General features: G+C 38.6%; 1 protein-coding gene across 1 annotated transcript in view; it reads left to right on the forward strand.

The window, feature by feature from the left end:
• The window catches only part of LOC127961640 (phosphofurin acidic cluster sorting protein 1), a 34,521-nt gene extending 18,315 nt beyond the window's left edge, over positions 1-16,206 (forward strand). Inside the window, exons 2-24 of the mRNA XM_052560847.1 lie at positions 240-327; positions 1,457-1,546; positions 1,621-1,746; positions 1,821-1,965; positions 2,077-2,165; positions 2,844-2,921; positions 3,246-3,305; positions 4,524-4,684; positions 4,776-4,869; positions 5,761-5,832; positions 6,433-6,554; positions 6,745-6,874; positions 7,640-7,744; positions 7,992-8,098; positions 8,198-8,352; positions 8,661-8,771; positions 10,989-11,091; positions 11,174-11,216; positions 11,584-11,626; positions 11,708-11,846; positions 11,972-12,210; positions 12,322-12,441; positions 12,525-16,206. Of these exons, the coding sequence (XP_052416807.1) occupies positions 240-327; positions 1,457-1,546; positions 1,621-1,746; positions 1,821-1,965; positions 2,077-2,165; positions 2,844-2,921; positions 3,246-3,305; positions 4,524-4,684; positions 4,776-4,869; positions 5,761-5,832; positions 6,433-6,554; positions 6,745-6,874; positions 7,640-7,744; positions 7,992-8,098; positions 8,198-8,352; positions 8,661-8,771; positions 10,989-11,091; positions 11,174-11,216; positions 11,584-11,626; positions 11,708-11,846; positions 11,972-12,210; positions 12,322-12,441; positions 12,525-12,643 (2,539 nt within the window). The 3' untranslated portion in view covers positions 12,644-16,206. The remainder of the gene's footprint in view (positions 1-239; positions 328-1,456; positions 1,547-1,620; positions 1,747-1,820; positions 1,966-2,076; positions 2,166-2,843; positions 2,922-3,245; positions 3,306-4,523; positions 4,685-4,775; positions 4,870-5,760; positions 5,833-6,432; positions 6,555-6,744; positions 6,875-7,639; positions 7,745-7,991; positions 8,099-8,197; positions 8,353-8,660; positions 8,772-10,988; positions 11,092-11,173; positions 11,217-11,583; positions 11,627-11,707; positions 11,847-11,971; positions 12,211-12,321; positions 12,442-12,524) is intronic.
• Positions 16,207-16,807: the final 601 nt, after the last annotated feature.

Genomic DNA, 16,807 nt, shown 5'->3' on the forward strand with positions numbered 1-16,807 from the left:
GATTCTTTGTTGGTTTGTTGTGTTGCAAGCGCAGCTTCACAGTCGAGTGAACTGAAGCAATAATCAAACACACTGACTGCTTATATCTGTCCAGACAGTTGTGTGTGTGTGTGTGTGTGTGGTCTGGTCAGTATCTTGGACTCTTTAACCTTCCCTGACGTCAGAAGTGCATCAGTGGCAGTAGAAGGGATTGATTGACAGCTGTCTCCAGTGCTGATATTGAGCTGTGTTGTGTGCAGACTCTTCAATCTGACTCTGAAGAAGCTGGTGATGCTGAAGGAGCTGGATAAAGACCTGACGTCTGTGGTCATCGCTGTCAAACTGCAGGTGACTCCTCCTTCACTCATTATTTTCTTCTTATTTAGTGAACTCTTCATCAGTGCACTCATCTGAAACAACTGCTAAATAATATCAGCCAATAATATCACAGCACACTTTTTAGGATCCAATCAAATCCTGATATCACACGCTACAAATTCAGTTTCTATTCAAATTACCAACGTGTGTGTGTGTGTGTGTGTGTGTGTGTGTGCATTTTTAAAAATTACATTTATTTATTTTCCAAACTTTTATTTAAGAAAGGTTTATTCAACATTAATTAGATTTATAAAAAATAAAAAACATACGTAATATTACATACGATTTCTATTTCAAAATATTATTTGTGTAAAAAATTCTACATTTTGTATTTGTTAATTTATTTATAATGTTACAAAAGGTTTTGATTTTAAATGATTGTTTAAAATTAATAAAAAAAAATTTTTTGTAATTGTATTTATTTATCAAAATATTTAAAAATATTATTTTAAGTAGTTTTTTTTATTTACTTTTAATATTTAGTATTTATTTCAGTACATTTTTTATATATATTTTATTTTACATATTTCTTCCTGACAGTAAAAACATGTATAATGTTTGAAAAAAAAAAAATAAAAATAAAAAAATAAATATATATATATATATATATATATATATATATATATATATATATATATATATATATATATATATATATATATATATATATATATATATATATATATATTTGTTATTCTGTAAAAAAAAAATATTAAGCTTTATTTAGCTATTTGGAAAGAAATCAGTATTTTTACTCCGCAAATATGCTTTTACAATAATCAAAAGTGACAGTGTGGTGTTACAGAAGATTTCTGTTTTAAATAATTATTTTATGTATTTTTAAATGATAATCTTAAGCAGCAAATCAGCATATTAGACTGATTTCTGAAGATCATAATGATGCTGAAAATACAGCTTTGATCACAGGAATAAATTATATTTTAAAAGATACACACACAGACATTAGCTTTTTTAATTTGTAATAATATTTAAAAAAATTTACTCTATTTTTGATCAGATAAATGCAGTCTTGATAAGCAGAAGAGACTTCTTTCGCAAACCTCTCACAGTGTTCTCCGTCTGATGTTTGTTCACTCAGGGCTCGAAGCGAATCCTCCGATCAAACGAGATCCTGCTGCCATCGAGCGGTCAAACCGAAACAGACCTGCAGCTCACGTTCTCCTTACAGGTGAGAGTCAGCACAGCTCCTCACGAGCCCATCGTCTCAAAGCCGTGCTCAGACGCCTCTCTGTGTCCTCGCAGTATCCTCACTTCCTGAAACGAGACGCCAACAAGCTGCAGATCATGCTGCAGAGGAGGAAGAGGTACAAGAACAGGACCATCCTGGGCTACAAGACGCTGGCGCTCGGCCTCATCAACATGGCTGAGGTGAGGAGCACCCCATCCCCAAACCCTTCTCCATCTGCGTGTGCTCCTCATGACTTGTTCTCTGGTGTGGTCAGGTGATGCAGCACCCCAGCGAAGGCGCTCAGGTCCTGAGTCTGCACAGTCAGCTGAAGGAGGTGTCCGTCCCCGTGGCTGAGATCCGGGTCTATTCTCTGTCCAGTCAGCCCATCGACCGCGAGGGACCCAAAGCCAAGATGAACGGTGAGACACGAGCGACCAATCACAGCCCAGGGTTCCAGAGTCATGTGACGTCATCTGCTGCTCAGCTCAGCTCAGTGTGAATCACGTTTTGTTCTTTATCTTTGGGCTCAGATCGTTCTCCAGACATTGATAACTACTCGGAGGAAGAGGAGGAGAGTTACTCGTCTGAGCAGGAGGGCAGCGACGACCCCGTCCACCATGTACGTCCACGGTGTTTGATCAATTACGATTTTTTAATAATTAACCCATTTTAAATATATATTTTAAAATTAATGATTTTAATTTAGTAGAATAAAAAATGTTTAATATATATATTAAACAATTTTTATTGTATTTTATAATTTGCTTAAAATAAAAATTAATTAAATTATAAGATTAAAGTACATTTTGTATAAATCTATTGATTAAATAAATGAATTACGTTTAAAAAATATAAATTTATTGCCCCACAATGTGCCATTTATTTATCTTCATTCTTGGATTTGTTAAATTTATTTTTTAGACATATTTCCAATTAAATACGTCATTGTTGTCAAATCTGCCCTGTTGTTTTCAGATATACAGAATATTGGGGGTAAATTTGAGCGTTCTGGAAAATGTAGACAACATATTTAAGTTTGAAGTGATGTAAACATATAATGATTAATAAACCTACACTTTCAGGGGTTTATATACATTTCTTAGAATTTAATATTTCTATGTTTCAAATTCATATTTTGATTGAAATTCTGCTTTTGGTTTGCTTCTGGTAGTTCTTATTGCATTTGAAGCTATATTGTAGGGTGTGTGTGTGTGTGTGTGTGTGTGTGTGTGTGCGTGTGTGTTTAGGGCTGAATGCACACACACAACGAGTGTTTAATGGCTTATGTGTGTTTCAGTATCTAGATGATGAAGAGGACGAGGTGAGGAAGAAGAAACCCAGACGCAAACTCACTTCAAACGCCTCCATTACCAGAGTAAGACACACACACACACACACACACACACACACACTGCACCGCTGTGTTAATGGATATGAATGACCGCACTGAGCTCCATTTAACACGCACCATTTTCATTAAAGAGGCCACTTTTCTAGCACTTTATCTTACTTTAAAAGTAAAAAATCCTACATTTTGCTGTAATATTTCTCATCTCATTTTTCTTCATAACTACATGCTCGGATGAATCATTCACAGTGTGCTTCAAGACTGATCTGATGTTGACATCAAGCTTTATACTGACAGAGTATTTATCTGAATTGTGCTGGAGATAGATGTGTTATTGTTCTTTTTCTCCAGCAACCGAACATCAAGCAGAAGTTTGTGGCTCTGCTGAAGCGGTTTAAGGTGTCTGATGAGGTAACGTCTGCTGATGAAATATGTCTGTGATCGATCTTATTATCTCCAGCTGCTTGATACTGCTTACAAAACTGAGAGTTCCGCTCCTTGATTCTGATTGGCTGAGCTGCGTTCAAAGCGGTTTTAAATTACTCTTCAAACAAACACATTTGTTTACTTCTGTGTGTTGCTTAGCAACCGGTTTGTTAGAACCACAACTGTTTCTGAGGAACTAGTTTGTTCGGTGGAGGAATACTGTTTATATTTATATCATTAGACTCTATTTGCTCTGTTTTATTCTGTGAAACCTTACTATGTATATGGAATAACCGTTTTATAAAAGCAAAAAGTCTCTTGAAGCCATGGTTTACAGTGAATTTATAACCGCTGAATCTGCCTAACAACGGCCCTTAGCTGTTATAAATTCACTGTAAACCACGGCTACACAGGGATTATTGGTTTATTATACGCATCTCTAAATAATAACACAATTTCAGTTTTTTTGGTTGTACTGTGCCTTTAAAAAAAATTTAAAAAAGCAACTGAAATACACAGAAGTATTAAAATTACTAAAGAAAATAAAATTACTGACCTTAATTTTCGCTGTTTTTGGTATCTAAAACTACAATTAAAACTATTATAAAAAATGTTTTCATTAACTGAAATAAAATTCAAGAAAAATATAAATATTAGATGGAACACTTGAGAAACTGAAGCAAACATTAGAAATATTGCCTTGGCAACTAAGTGAAATAAAATATGTTCAAGTTAAAGGACTGAAAGATATAATAAAATAAATAAAAATAAATAAGTCTATATAGAAATATAAAAAAAGCACATTACAAATCTCTAAATTTAAAATGAAGACTGGAAATATAAAACATCTCACTGGATGCAAGTCAAACCTTGTTTTTATTTTTTTTATTCCAACACCTTTCTGTTTTCACATCATCCTCAAAAAGACGGGGAAAAATATGTATATAATAACAGAATTTACATTTTTGGCCTTAAAAGAAAATGAAACAAAATTTTTAAAACTGAAAAAAAGTCTGCAATAAAAATTAAGCTTAATTAAATTAAAAATGCAAAATCTAAAACTAAATGCAGTTCAGTTCATAATAGTAATACTAGCAATTGAATACCTTTCAGATGTATATATTTCTTATGAATATTGCTATGTTTATTTCTCACCTCTGGGCTGTTATTCGTCTCAATCGGTGGGCTGTGTCTGTGGTGCAGGTGGGTTTCGGGCTGGAGCACGTGTCCCGTGAGCAGATCCAGGAGGTGGAGGAGGATCTGGACGAGCTCTATGACAGTCTGGAGATGTACAACCCCAGCGACAGCGGGCCGGAGATGGAGGAGACCGACAGCATCCTCAGCACTCCCAAACCCAAACTCAGGTGAGCGTGAGTCTGCGGCGCCCCCTGCTGCTCGCCCTGTGTGCTGACACCCTGTCTAGAGCCTCTCTCTGTGTCTCTGTGTCGGTCACAGGCCGTTCTTCGAGGGAATGTCCCAGTCCAGCTCTCAGACGGAGATCGGCAGCTTGAACAGTAAAGGCAGTCTGAGCCGAGAGCCCTTCAGTCTTGTGAGTACAGATCACAAAACACTCCTCTCTCGAACAGACACGGACAGATCAGACCGAGACGTCCTCTGGAAGCACCGCATGTGTGCAAAGCACGACTCAGTATATTGTATATACTGTGTAAACGTGTCTTTTCTTTCTGTGACAACACGTAGTTTGTAGACACTAGCGGATCTTTTGGGTTTTTCAGTCTGTCAAATGATCTGAATAAACATAAAGAATCAGTCAGGGGTTGTATGATTTTTAGGAACATTTAAACTATTATTTAAATTATTTAGAATATTTCTGATATACAATTTTAAAGGATATTTATATTTTTAGAATTTAATTTTTTATATATATTTTATATATTTTAGTTTATATGTAGTTCGCCATGGATTGTAAAGGGTTAAAACTTTTTTTGTCCTCATCATTTTTTGTATTATATTGTTAGTTTTTATTTTTGGAGTTTTTATTTTTATTTATAAAAAAGTTTATCCGTTATATTGTCTTCATTACTTTTTTATTCATTACCTGTAATTATTTTAGTAAATTAATTAAATGCAAAATAAAAGTCTTTGTTTACATATACATGTATTTTTTATGTGTATATGTATAGAAACACACACACATGTATATACATTTATATTCCTATGTTTTATATTGTATACAAATATATTTAATATACAAACAACATATTTTTATTAAATATATACATGCATGTTTGTATCTATATACACAGTATACACATATATATTATGTAAACAAAAACTTACTTTGCATGCGATTAATCATCACCTGCTGTGGTGTAACTGCATGGGTGGCTCTGCTGAGGGTCGATGGTGTCCAGACAGCTCAGGTGTGTGTGTGAGTGTGTGTGTGTTAGTGATTGTAGTTCCTGTGTGTGTCCACCAGGGAGAATCTGATAAGGTCAAGCCCTCTCGCAGCCGCACGCTGGACGAGCCTCTGTCTGAGACGGACACACTGGTGAGAATCACTCTCACATCTGCACAAACACACAGCATCACACTTCTCATTTTACCAGCATTTCATTATAATAACCCCTGCTTAATGCATGCATGCATTTACATACACTGTAAAGAATCATATAAGGTAATCCTATTACAGAAACTGCATGATGTATTCAGTGCATGCTGGGAACTCACGAAGCCTTAACAGTTCAACAATGTGCACTTGTGTTTGACTTGTTGGGACAACATTTGACACATGACAAGGGTTTTTATGTAGTTTCAAGAAAATGGCATTTTGAAGTATTTGAGACTCCAAAGGTTTCGTAAACTGGAAAATGTGCAGTTGCTTTTTTTTTTTTGACATTGTAAGAAAAATCAAACTCGTACGTGTTTTTTAAAGATTATAGAAGCAGGCTTTTCAAGCTAAACCTTTGACACAAAGCTGTGGTTTACACTAAAAACACCATTGTGTTCAAAGACACGGAGAAAGTCCAAATACTTCTGACCTCAATGTATATATAACATGCATTTCCCCCGGGATTCTGCGTGACTTGAATTCTTTGGCTTATTATGAAGTTTAATGCTCTTTAGTGTTGAACATGTGCATGTTTTGTAGGATCTGAACGATCAGGAGTTGTTCAGTGAAGTAGGGCCGTCTATAACAGTGTCTGTGGCTGAAAAACCACGAACACCCCTAAAAACCAGCAAGAGCGAGCTTCAGTCCATGCCATCGCCCAGGTAATGTCATATAATACACCGTTCAAAAGTTTTTAAAGAAACGAATACTTGCATTCACCAATGATCCATTACAGTGATCAAAAGTGATGCTTATGTCATTTATAATGTTACTAGGTTAAAAGCACAAATAATGCAGAGAAAACAAAGCCCAAGTTTGATGAAGTGTGTGTGTGTGTGTGTGTGTGTGTAGGTTGGACGGAGGACACACACCCCATAAGCGCTGCACTCCTCTAAAAGAGCGCCAGCTCTCCAAACCGCTGAGTGAACGAGCGAACAGCTCGGACAGCGAGAGATCGCCTGAGCTCGGACACAGCACACAGGTGCCACGATCTGTTCCTCAGCCAGAAACTAAACTTTACTCACCCTCAGGTCATCCAGGGTGTAGATTGTGTTTCTTCATCAGAACAGATTTGGAGAAATCTAGCATTGCATCAGTGTTTCATCAATGGATGCTCTGCAGTGAATGGGTGCCGTCAGAATGAGAGTCTGAACGGCTGATAAAAACATCACAATAATCCACAGCACTCATTCCATCAGTTAATGACTTGTGAAGAATAAAGCTGCTTGTTTGTAAGAAACTAATAAATCATTGAGACATTTTTAACTTTAAACCGTTGCTTCCGTCATAATCCATAATAACTTCCTCCAGTGAAATAATCTTCTTGTTGGAATCGGGAGAGAAATATGCATTTGATGTGAGAGACAACAGGAGACTTATTCACTGGAGGAAGTGTTATTATGGATTATAGACCCGACTCTCATTCTGACGGCACCCATTCACTGCAGAGCATTGCTACATTTCTCCAAATCAGTTCTGATGAGGAAACAAACTCCACTTCATCCTGGATGGCTTTGGGGTGAGGACATTTTCAGGAAATGTAAATTTTGGGTGAATTATTCCTGTAATGTGTGGCTGTTAATGACAGGAGCACACAGGGTCTCTCTCTTTCTCCAAACACAGTTCTCCTCAGACTCTCTGCTCCCTCTGCTTTTTAAATAAGAGATGTTAATGCAGTGCTTCATCTTGTTCTGCAGAGTCACTGTGAATTATGGATGTGTGTGTGTGTGTGTGTGTGTGTGTGCAGCTCCTCAGGAAGGCCGTCTATGATCAGTTGAATCAGATTCTGTTATCTGATGCTGCTCTTCCTGAAAGTCTCATCCTGATCAATGGCACAGACTGGCAAGGACAGGTACGTGTGTGTGTGTGTGTGTGTGTGTGTGAAGCAGATTGTCCTGATTTGCTGCTCAGGAAACATTTCTGATTATTATCAATGTTGAAATCAATTGTGCTGCCCAAACATTTTGTGGAAACTGTGATGTATTTATTTCAGGATTGTTTGATGAATAGAAAGAAAAGGACAGGCTTTATATGAAGCAGAAATCCTGTCTGTCAGTATAAATGTGTGTGTGTGTGTGTGTGTGTGTGTGTGTTTGCAGTACGTGGCGGAGCAGCTTCAGCTTCAGAAGCATCCTGTGGTTTGCACGTGTTCTGGAGCAGAGATTCAGGCCGTTCTCTCGGCTCTGCTCACTCGGATTCAGAAATTGTAAGTTAGTGAGGTTAACCAGGGCTCTTGTGAAGAAAGCTGTGAGCTTGAAGCGTGATCTGTGTGTGTGTGTGTGTGTGTGTGTGTGTGTGCGCGCAGCTGTAACTGTAACTCGTCGATGCCGCGGCCGGTGAAGGTGGCGGTGGTCGGAGCTCAGAGTTATCTGGGAGCAGTGCTGCAGTTCTTCGTCACTCAGCTGGCCAACAAGACGTCTGATTGGCTCAATCACCTCCGCTTCCTGGTCGTGCCCCTCGGTGAGAAACACAACTCATGACATCATCACTCTGGATCTGGATGGATGGAGGGAGGGAGGGATGGATGGAGGGATGATTGATGGATGGATGATTACATAGATTGATGGATGGATGGATGAATAGATGGATGATGGATGATGGATGAAGAGATAGATGATGGATGGATGGATGAAGAGAGATGGATGGAGGGATGGATGGAGGGATGGATAGATAGATGAATGGATGGATGAATAGATAGATGGAGGGATTTTCTTGGATGTTGATTTCAGTGTTTCTGTTTGTATTTTTCTTTCTGTAAACTGCATCAGGTTCTCATCCTGTTGCTAAGCACCTGGGTGCCCTTGACAACCGTTACAGTGCAGCCTTCCTAGACGGAGCCTGGAGAGACACATTCAACAGATCAGAGCCACCGCAGACAGGTACACACACACACACACACACCGCAGACAGGTACACACACACACACACACACACACCGCAGACAGGTACACACACACACACACACACACACATATATACACACCGCAGACAGGTACACACACACACACACACCGCAGACAGGTACACACACACACACACACACACACCGCAGACAGGTACACACACACACACACACACACACACATATATACACACCGCAGACAGGTACACACACACACACACACACCGCAGACAGGTACATACACACACACACACACACACACACACACACACACACACACACACACACCGCAGACAGGTACATACACACACACACACACACACACACACACACACACACCGCAGACAGGTACACACACACACACACACACACACACCGCAGACAGGTACACACACACACACACACACACACACACCGCAGACAGGTACACACACACACACACACACACACACACCGCAGACAGGTACACACCCACACACACACACACACACACACACACACCGCAGACAGGTACACACACACACACACACACACACACACACACATACATATATACACACCGCAGACAGGTACACACACACACACACACACACACACACACACACATACATATATACACACCGCAGACAGGTACACACACACACACACACACACACACACACACATACATATATACACACCGCAGACAGGTACACACACACACACACACACACACACACACACACACACACACATACATATATACACACCGCAGACAGGTACACACACACACACACACACACATACATATATACACACCGCAGACAGGTACACACACACACATACATATATACACACCGCAGACAGGTACACACACACACACACACACACACATACATATATACACACCGCAGACAGGTACACACACACACACACACACACATACATACATATATACACACCGCAGACAGGTACACACACACACATACATATATACACACCGCAGACAGGTACACACACACACACACACACACACATACATATATACACACCGCAGACAGGTACACACACACACACACACACACACATACATATATACACACCGCAGACAGGTACACACACACACACACACACACACACACACACATACATATATACACACCGCAGACAGGTACACACACACACATACATATATACACACCGCAGACAGGTACACACACACACACACACACACACACACACACACACACACATACATATATACACACCGCAGACAGGTACACACACACACACACACACACACACACATACATATATACACACCGCAGACAGGTACACACACACACACACACACTTATACACACTGCAGAGAGGTACACACACACACACGTTTGTTTTTGTGTAAAGTGTGTTCATCCCATATGTGTAATGGTTTTTATTCTGTACAAACTGTATAATCTATGGCCCTACACCAACCCTACACCTAACCCTAACCCTCACAGGAAACTTTGTGCATTTTTACTTTCTCAAAAAACTCATTCTGTATGATTTATAAGTGTTTTGAAAAATGGGGACATGGGTTATGTCCTCATAAGTCACCCTCTCCTTGTAATACCTGTGTCATACCCATGTCATTATACAGAGTTGTGTCCTGATCCTGATATGATACAAAAACATGAGAACACAACACAAACACGCAGATACACACACACACACACACACATACATACACAATACACACAGCAAGAGCTGCCTATTGTTTTAATTTTTTTATTTCATTTGAAAGTGAGGTATTACTAATCAAGCATACTTCATACTGTCTTAAATTATATTAAGCAATGGTTTTCCTCGAAACTTTAATGAACAGAATGTAAAATGTACAATTTTATTTTAAGAATATTAATAAACTAATATATCTTTTATAATTACTATATTTTTTATTTGTTAAAAAATAGTAAAATGATATAATTTTTGATGTTCAGATTTCTGATCCGTTATACACCAGTGTAACCCAGCAGCTGTATGTTGTTGAATGAAGGAATGATGCATTTATATAGTGCTTTATAGTGTAATGTTGTACACCCAATCATGTGGAGGTCTGCCCTCAACCACCCTCAGTGTGCAGCATCCACCAGGACGATGTTGTAGTTGACGTGTGTCTCTGTGTGTGTGTGTGTGTGTGTGTGTGTGTGTGTGTGTGTGTGTGTGTGTGCAGATGCGGTGGACGTGGCGGCGCGTGTGTCTCAGTACATCAGCGGAGCGGCTCTCACACACCAGCTCCCCGTCGCTGAGGCCATGCTGACCTGCAAACACAGAACGTACGGCTCCGTCTCTCTTCACAGCTGCACATCACTCACTGCTCCACACACAACACACTCACAGTCTCTCTTCCTCTTACAGGAGAGATGAGGACTCCTACCAGAAGTTCATTCCCTTCATCGGGGTGAGAGGAATCATTCGCTGCTGCTGGAGTGGCACCCATATGTATTTCTTACTAGGCATAATATTGCATTTTGCATTGTATGTATTTACAGTATGCACATGTATATTTGTCCTGTGACAGTGTTTTGGGCTTAAATATTTTTTTTTTTTTTTTGCAAACAGCACAAATATAACTCAAAGCTTAATATATAATCTTAAATCAATGCATTTTGCATTGATTAATTCAAATGCATGTAAAAGTCCTGTAATACTGTTTTATAAAATGCCAAGTATTATAATAAAAAAATATATTTTTTTTTATTTGTATTTTTTTTGTGGGGTAATATTATATTCTTTTTCTTTATTAATTTGTGACGTTCGTCTCACAGGTGGTGAAGGTGGGTTTGATCGAGCCTGGCCAATCAGCAGCAGGTGTGTGTTTCCACAGCGTCTGATTGCTAGTACTAGCTCCGAGTGTGATTCGCTCACCGTGTGTCCGTCTGTGTTCCCCAGGAGACTCTGAAGAGGGCGTGGCTGTGAGTTTAGCCGTCCCCTCCACATCTCCGCCCTCTCACGCTTCACCCGGCGGATTGAAGGAGGTGGCCACGCCCCCCTCATCTCCGTCCATCGGCGGCGGTCTGGCGGTGCAGGGGTGAGTGAATGAGGGAATGTCTCGCGTTATATTAGTACTTCAAAACTGCACTTTTACTGCAGAGCTTTAACACATCAGAGAGAAACCTAGCAATGCAGAACACGGTTGTGCTGTGTCTGTCTCAGGAGTCCCAGCATGCCTCACGGCGGGGACGCCATCGGGCTGCAGGTGGATTACTGGCTGGCGTCTCTGGCGGAGAAGCGGCGCGAGGGCGAGAGGAGAGACACCGGCTGTAAGAACACCCTGAAGAGCGCCTTCTGGTCACTGCAGGTCAGCCGTCTGCCAGGAGGAGGAGCCAGCGAGCCGCAGGCGCCACTCAACACGATGGCCATGACCGTGGTCACCAAAGAGAAGAACAAGAAAGGTGAGCCGACCAGAGCGGTAGTGTAATTTAAAGTTACAAAGATCAGTACCACTTTATATACGAGTATAATATTACAATATAAATAATGTCTCTCTTGCTTTCTTTGTGCAGTTCCCACTATCTTCCTGGGGAAGAAGCCTAAAGAGCGTGAGATGGACTCTAAGAGTCAGGTGATCGAGGGCATCAGCCGGCTCATCTGCTCCGCCAAACAGCAGCAGACCATCCTGAAAGGTACCAGACCTTCCTCACAGCCAGAAAACTGCATTCTTGTCATCTAAAGCAGAAAAAACAACATTCACTTCCTCTTTTCTCAGTCACCATCGACGGATGCGAGTGGAACGACGTGAAGTTCTTCCAGCTAGCCGCTCAGTGGCCGACTCACGTCAAGTATCTCCCGGTGGGATTGTTCGGCTACAGCAAACCGACCTCCTAGGACCGCCCACTTTCTCAGCTCCGCCCATTCAACCTGCACCCCATTGCACACCACCGTCGCCACTTTCACAACCAATCACAGTTGAGACGGGATGCTCATGTGACCGTCTCTGGTGGGTGAGCAGGTGGAGTTGAAGACGGCTTCAATAGACTTTTATCAGCGCTAGTCACTTTTATTTATCAGAGGCCCCAGAGCCACATATGGGGGCCAAGCACAATTTTAATACACCCCACCTGCTTAAATCACTCTCAACAACCCTTAATATGTCCCTTTGTGTAACTGATATTCCGAAATTAGCAGATTTCTCACCTGTAGTAAGAAGGCGGAGTTAAATGCCAATTTTTTACATTGGAGGCGGGGCTACGAGGTGCCCATCGGCCAATAGAGGAGAAGATTTAGATCTTTTGCATAGTTTGTTTTATCCTTTCAGTTGGCCACATCTGGAAATGCGTTGTTGAACTCCATCCTGCATGTCTTAAACTACATTACCCATAATGCACTGGGAAAGTATACATTGCATTGCCTCGCGTTCCCCTCGACGCACGGAAGGTTAGTAGTTCACATCTCTGTTAACTAGAATAAACTATTCCAATTTAGTTTTATATTCGTTTTTAAACATGCATTTTGTTTATTTTTAAAAGTGACCTTTTAGATTAAATATGTAGCTCATCTACCGGTTTTATTTAGTTTCATAAAACATCTCCAAAGATCTCAGAATGTAAACATTACGGGACAGAATGAGTCAGTCACCTTTAATATTACGGGCAACGGCGAACTCGATTTATAAAAGAAATACGTCGTATGGATCAGCACAAGAACTGAGATAAAGGCTACACGAGGTTGGATGTGGAAATGTCAAACGGGTTTGGGGAGAACTTCAATGGTTTCATCTTCATCAGTTGTTGAATGCTATGCACTTAAACTCGCCTTCATTTCTTCATATCTTCGTCCAAAGCACAAGAAGAAGCGACCAGCTCCTCATACAGAAAGCCCAATTAAAACACGATTCACAAACACTACCTTTACACACTGCAAACACATGATTGTCTTATTTTATTCTTATTTTGTTTTTGTCTTTTCAAGTACAAATATCTAAACAATCTTAAATCGAGATACATTAAATGTGCTTAATTTTGATCATTCCTCAAAAAACTGTGCTTAATTTCTTAAAACATTATCATAGATCTTGATTTAAGAAGGTTTAGCTGTTTGAAAATACTATGAAAAAACACTATAAAATGCGCAAAATAGGACAAAAAAATGGTGCGAGAATCATTTTTTGCAGTGCAGCTGTGAACAAAACGTCTGAACTGATCTGAGATCAGTAAATCTTGAGCTACAACATCCCTTTATTTTCTAGCTGGAGCTTGTTACATTACTGCTAATGGCAGCTTTCACAGAAGTAGCGTGCTTTTATTTCGTCTAGACGTTTTGTGAGATATTCTTGAGTGGTAGGTAATGCAACTAACAAAATGTCACTGAAATGTTTTAAAATAATAACAAAACACGACAAAATAGCTATGTGTGAAATGGTGTTGTGCCACAGTGAGAGTGAAGCCAGTGTGTGTGTGTGTGTGTTGTGGACAGTAGTGCTCACTGGTTTAATTAATCTGTGGTGTTAACTGTACGTTCTTCACAGAACAAGATTCGGCATTTTTCTACCCAGCCGACTTATATCCATCGCAGCTTTAAATGCTGATAAATTATTAATTAATATACAATGATTGTTACATGATTAACTTGTTGAACTTCTATTAATTTACTTTCGACCCAAAAGAGTGAATCTCACAAAAACCTGTTAAGAAAACGTCATATTTCACAACAAAATCAAAAGAAAATTAAGATTTGCTTAAAGAAAATTCAGCCTAATTTAGGAACATTTAGGATTTTGCTTTGTGACGTGATTTGGTATGATTTTATTACAGTAATGTTGCAAAAATTATAATTGCATACATAATTTGTTGTAATTATGTTAATTTAGGCTGATTTCTAAAACAGATATTTGCATTAATAATCATTGTAATATAATTATTATTTTGTTTGTTGACCTGGATGTGAGATTCACCCTAAATCTTTCTGTTTTCTGAAATGAAGGTGTCAGTTTTTCTGTGGTTAAAAGTATTAAGAACAACAAAGTATTAAAGTCACGATGGGTCAATTTGATTTTTATTTTTTCTGTTCCTGCTTCTTACAGAGAATATGTATCAATAGTTTTGAAGTGTGAGTGTCTTTCTTCTGTGTACATCAAAAGAAAGTTTGTGCATCTTGCATTTTTTGCCTGTATTCTTAAAAAAACAGTGAAAACATAATTTCTTTGAGTTAATGTTGGTTATCAATACTGCACTATTAAACAAATATCCACACATTAATAATGTGTTTATAGCAGACAAGTTCTTAATATGTTTTTATAAAGCTGTTTAAATTGCATTTTTTTGCATTTTATGAATATCTTAGCAATTTAAATCCTATAAGGCTCATAGAAAGATGCATACTCTCTGGCTGTATGCTCTCATACTCTCATCGGATCTGAAAATCATTCATGATTTAGAGGGTCGGCATGTTCACCAAAGCTTAGAAACCTCCTAGAGATGCTGAGCATAAAAAGAGAAAAACCCACGCTGAATATTATTTCTAACTAGTTAAAATGTCTGTACTGATGTTACACTTGCTGTCCGTGTTTTAAGCTTGCATGAGCAAATGCGCAAAAACTTGCAGCAACCTTCAAACAAGAGTTTTGAGTTAAAAAAATACAAAATAATGGCAACTATTTTGGCGTCCAGGTTCAAATTTTATATGGATATATGGAAAAAATGGTCACTGCCAAAGAGTGTCATCTGTTACATTTTTTTGTTTGTTTGTGTTTTTGTATGTATGGAAAATGATTTTCAGTATTTATGGAGCGGTGTTACCGAAGTACCGAATTTTCCAATCGATTAATTTCAGTATGAAAAGAAAGTTTCCAATTTCCATTCCTTCACTCGAACATGTACTGTCTCTTTATGCGTGTGCTGTTTGGAGTCTGGTCTTCGTACCTCTGTATGTACCTGTGTTGATTGTCATGTGAAAATTCGACAACATAAAGCGGATTTGAGCATTCTGATTGGTCGACTAATTATCCCAACGGCCAATCAGATTGGCGCTCATCTGCTTCAAATACTTTTTGTCAATGTAATCTAATGGAGAGATAAAATGCCTGAATTCCAAGCTTCGGATTCAAACCTAAAGTTAATCTACTGTGTAAAGTGAATCATTACGTAGTATTTAGACGTGGACGATCAAGAACCGAGCTTGTGGAGGAGATGAGTATTTTTTGCACATGCGTTTGTTATCTTTTAGCAGTCTTCAGCTCTTTGCCTTTTTGCCTTTAGACAAAAACGCTTGTACAAATCCAAAGTGCTTGTAATATGAAATCATGTTCCTTTATTGTGTGCTATTTTTTTATTTGACATGTTTTTGTAGTAATGCTTTTTCATAACTGAGTTGTCAATCAATAAATGTGGTATGGACAGTGGACGTGTTACTTGTATTCTTTTTTATTTAATAAACACCTGATTTGTAAACTCTCTTGTGTATCGTGTGGATTTTTAGCACAACAAAAATAAGTGTAACTGTTATTTGTGGAACTATTTTTTGTCACTTGCTTTACTTGGCCATAGATATGTTAATATTCTGATTAAATATTTTCTGATAGATTTAACACTCTACTTGAAAAACGTCCCATAATTATGTGAATAGGGTAAAAAGTTCAACTAATGTATGTTTCAATAATTACATAGTTGTTTATTCACTATACATTAAAACTATTGTTTTGTATTTCAAGTATTTTATAAGTTAAGGCATTTTACATCTATAATTTCTCTCATTTGCATACTTTTTTTAATGATTATTGATTCATTCCAGAAAATGGCGCATTATTTTCATATTTCAGGAATATAATGCTATATAAAATGTGAATGTTATGAAAACAAATCCCTTGGTAAAAAGTTTCAGAATATATTTAGGAGTAAAACTGTAAAATCTGTTTCATGTAAATTCTGCTGAAGTGAAGATAGAAACTTATATTTACAACGCTATATGAATTGCAATTGAAATCTACAGATGCAAATGGATAAAAGTGACATAAAACAAAACACTTAAATCTATATTTTCTTTCCACAAGTATGA

Source organism: Carassius gibelio, chromosome B7, assembly GCF_023724105.1.
Source record: "Carassius gibelio isolate Cgi1373 ecotype wild population from Czech Republic chromosome B7, carGib1.2-hapl.c, whole genome shotgun sequence".
Classification (NCBI taxonomy): Eukaryota; Metazoa; Chordata; class Actinopteri; order Cypriniformes; family Cyprinidae; genus Carassius; species Carassius gibelio.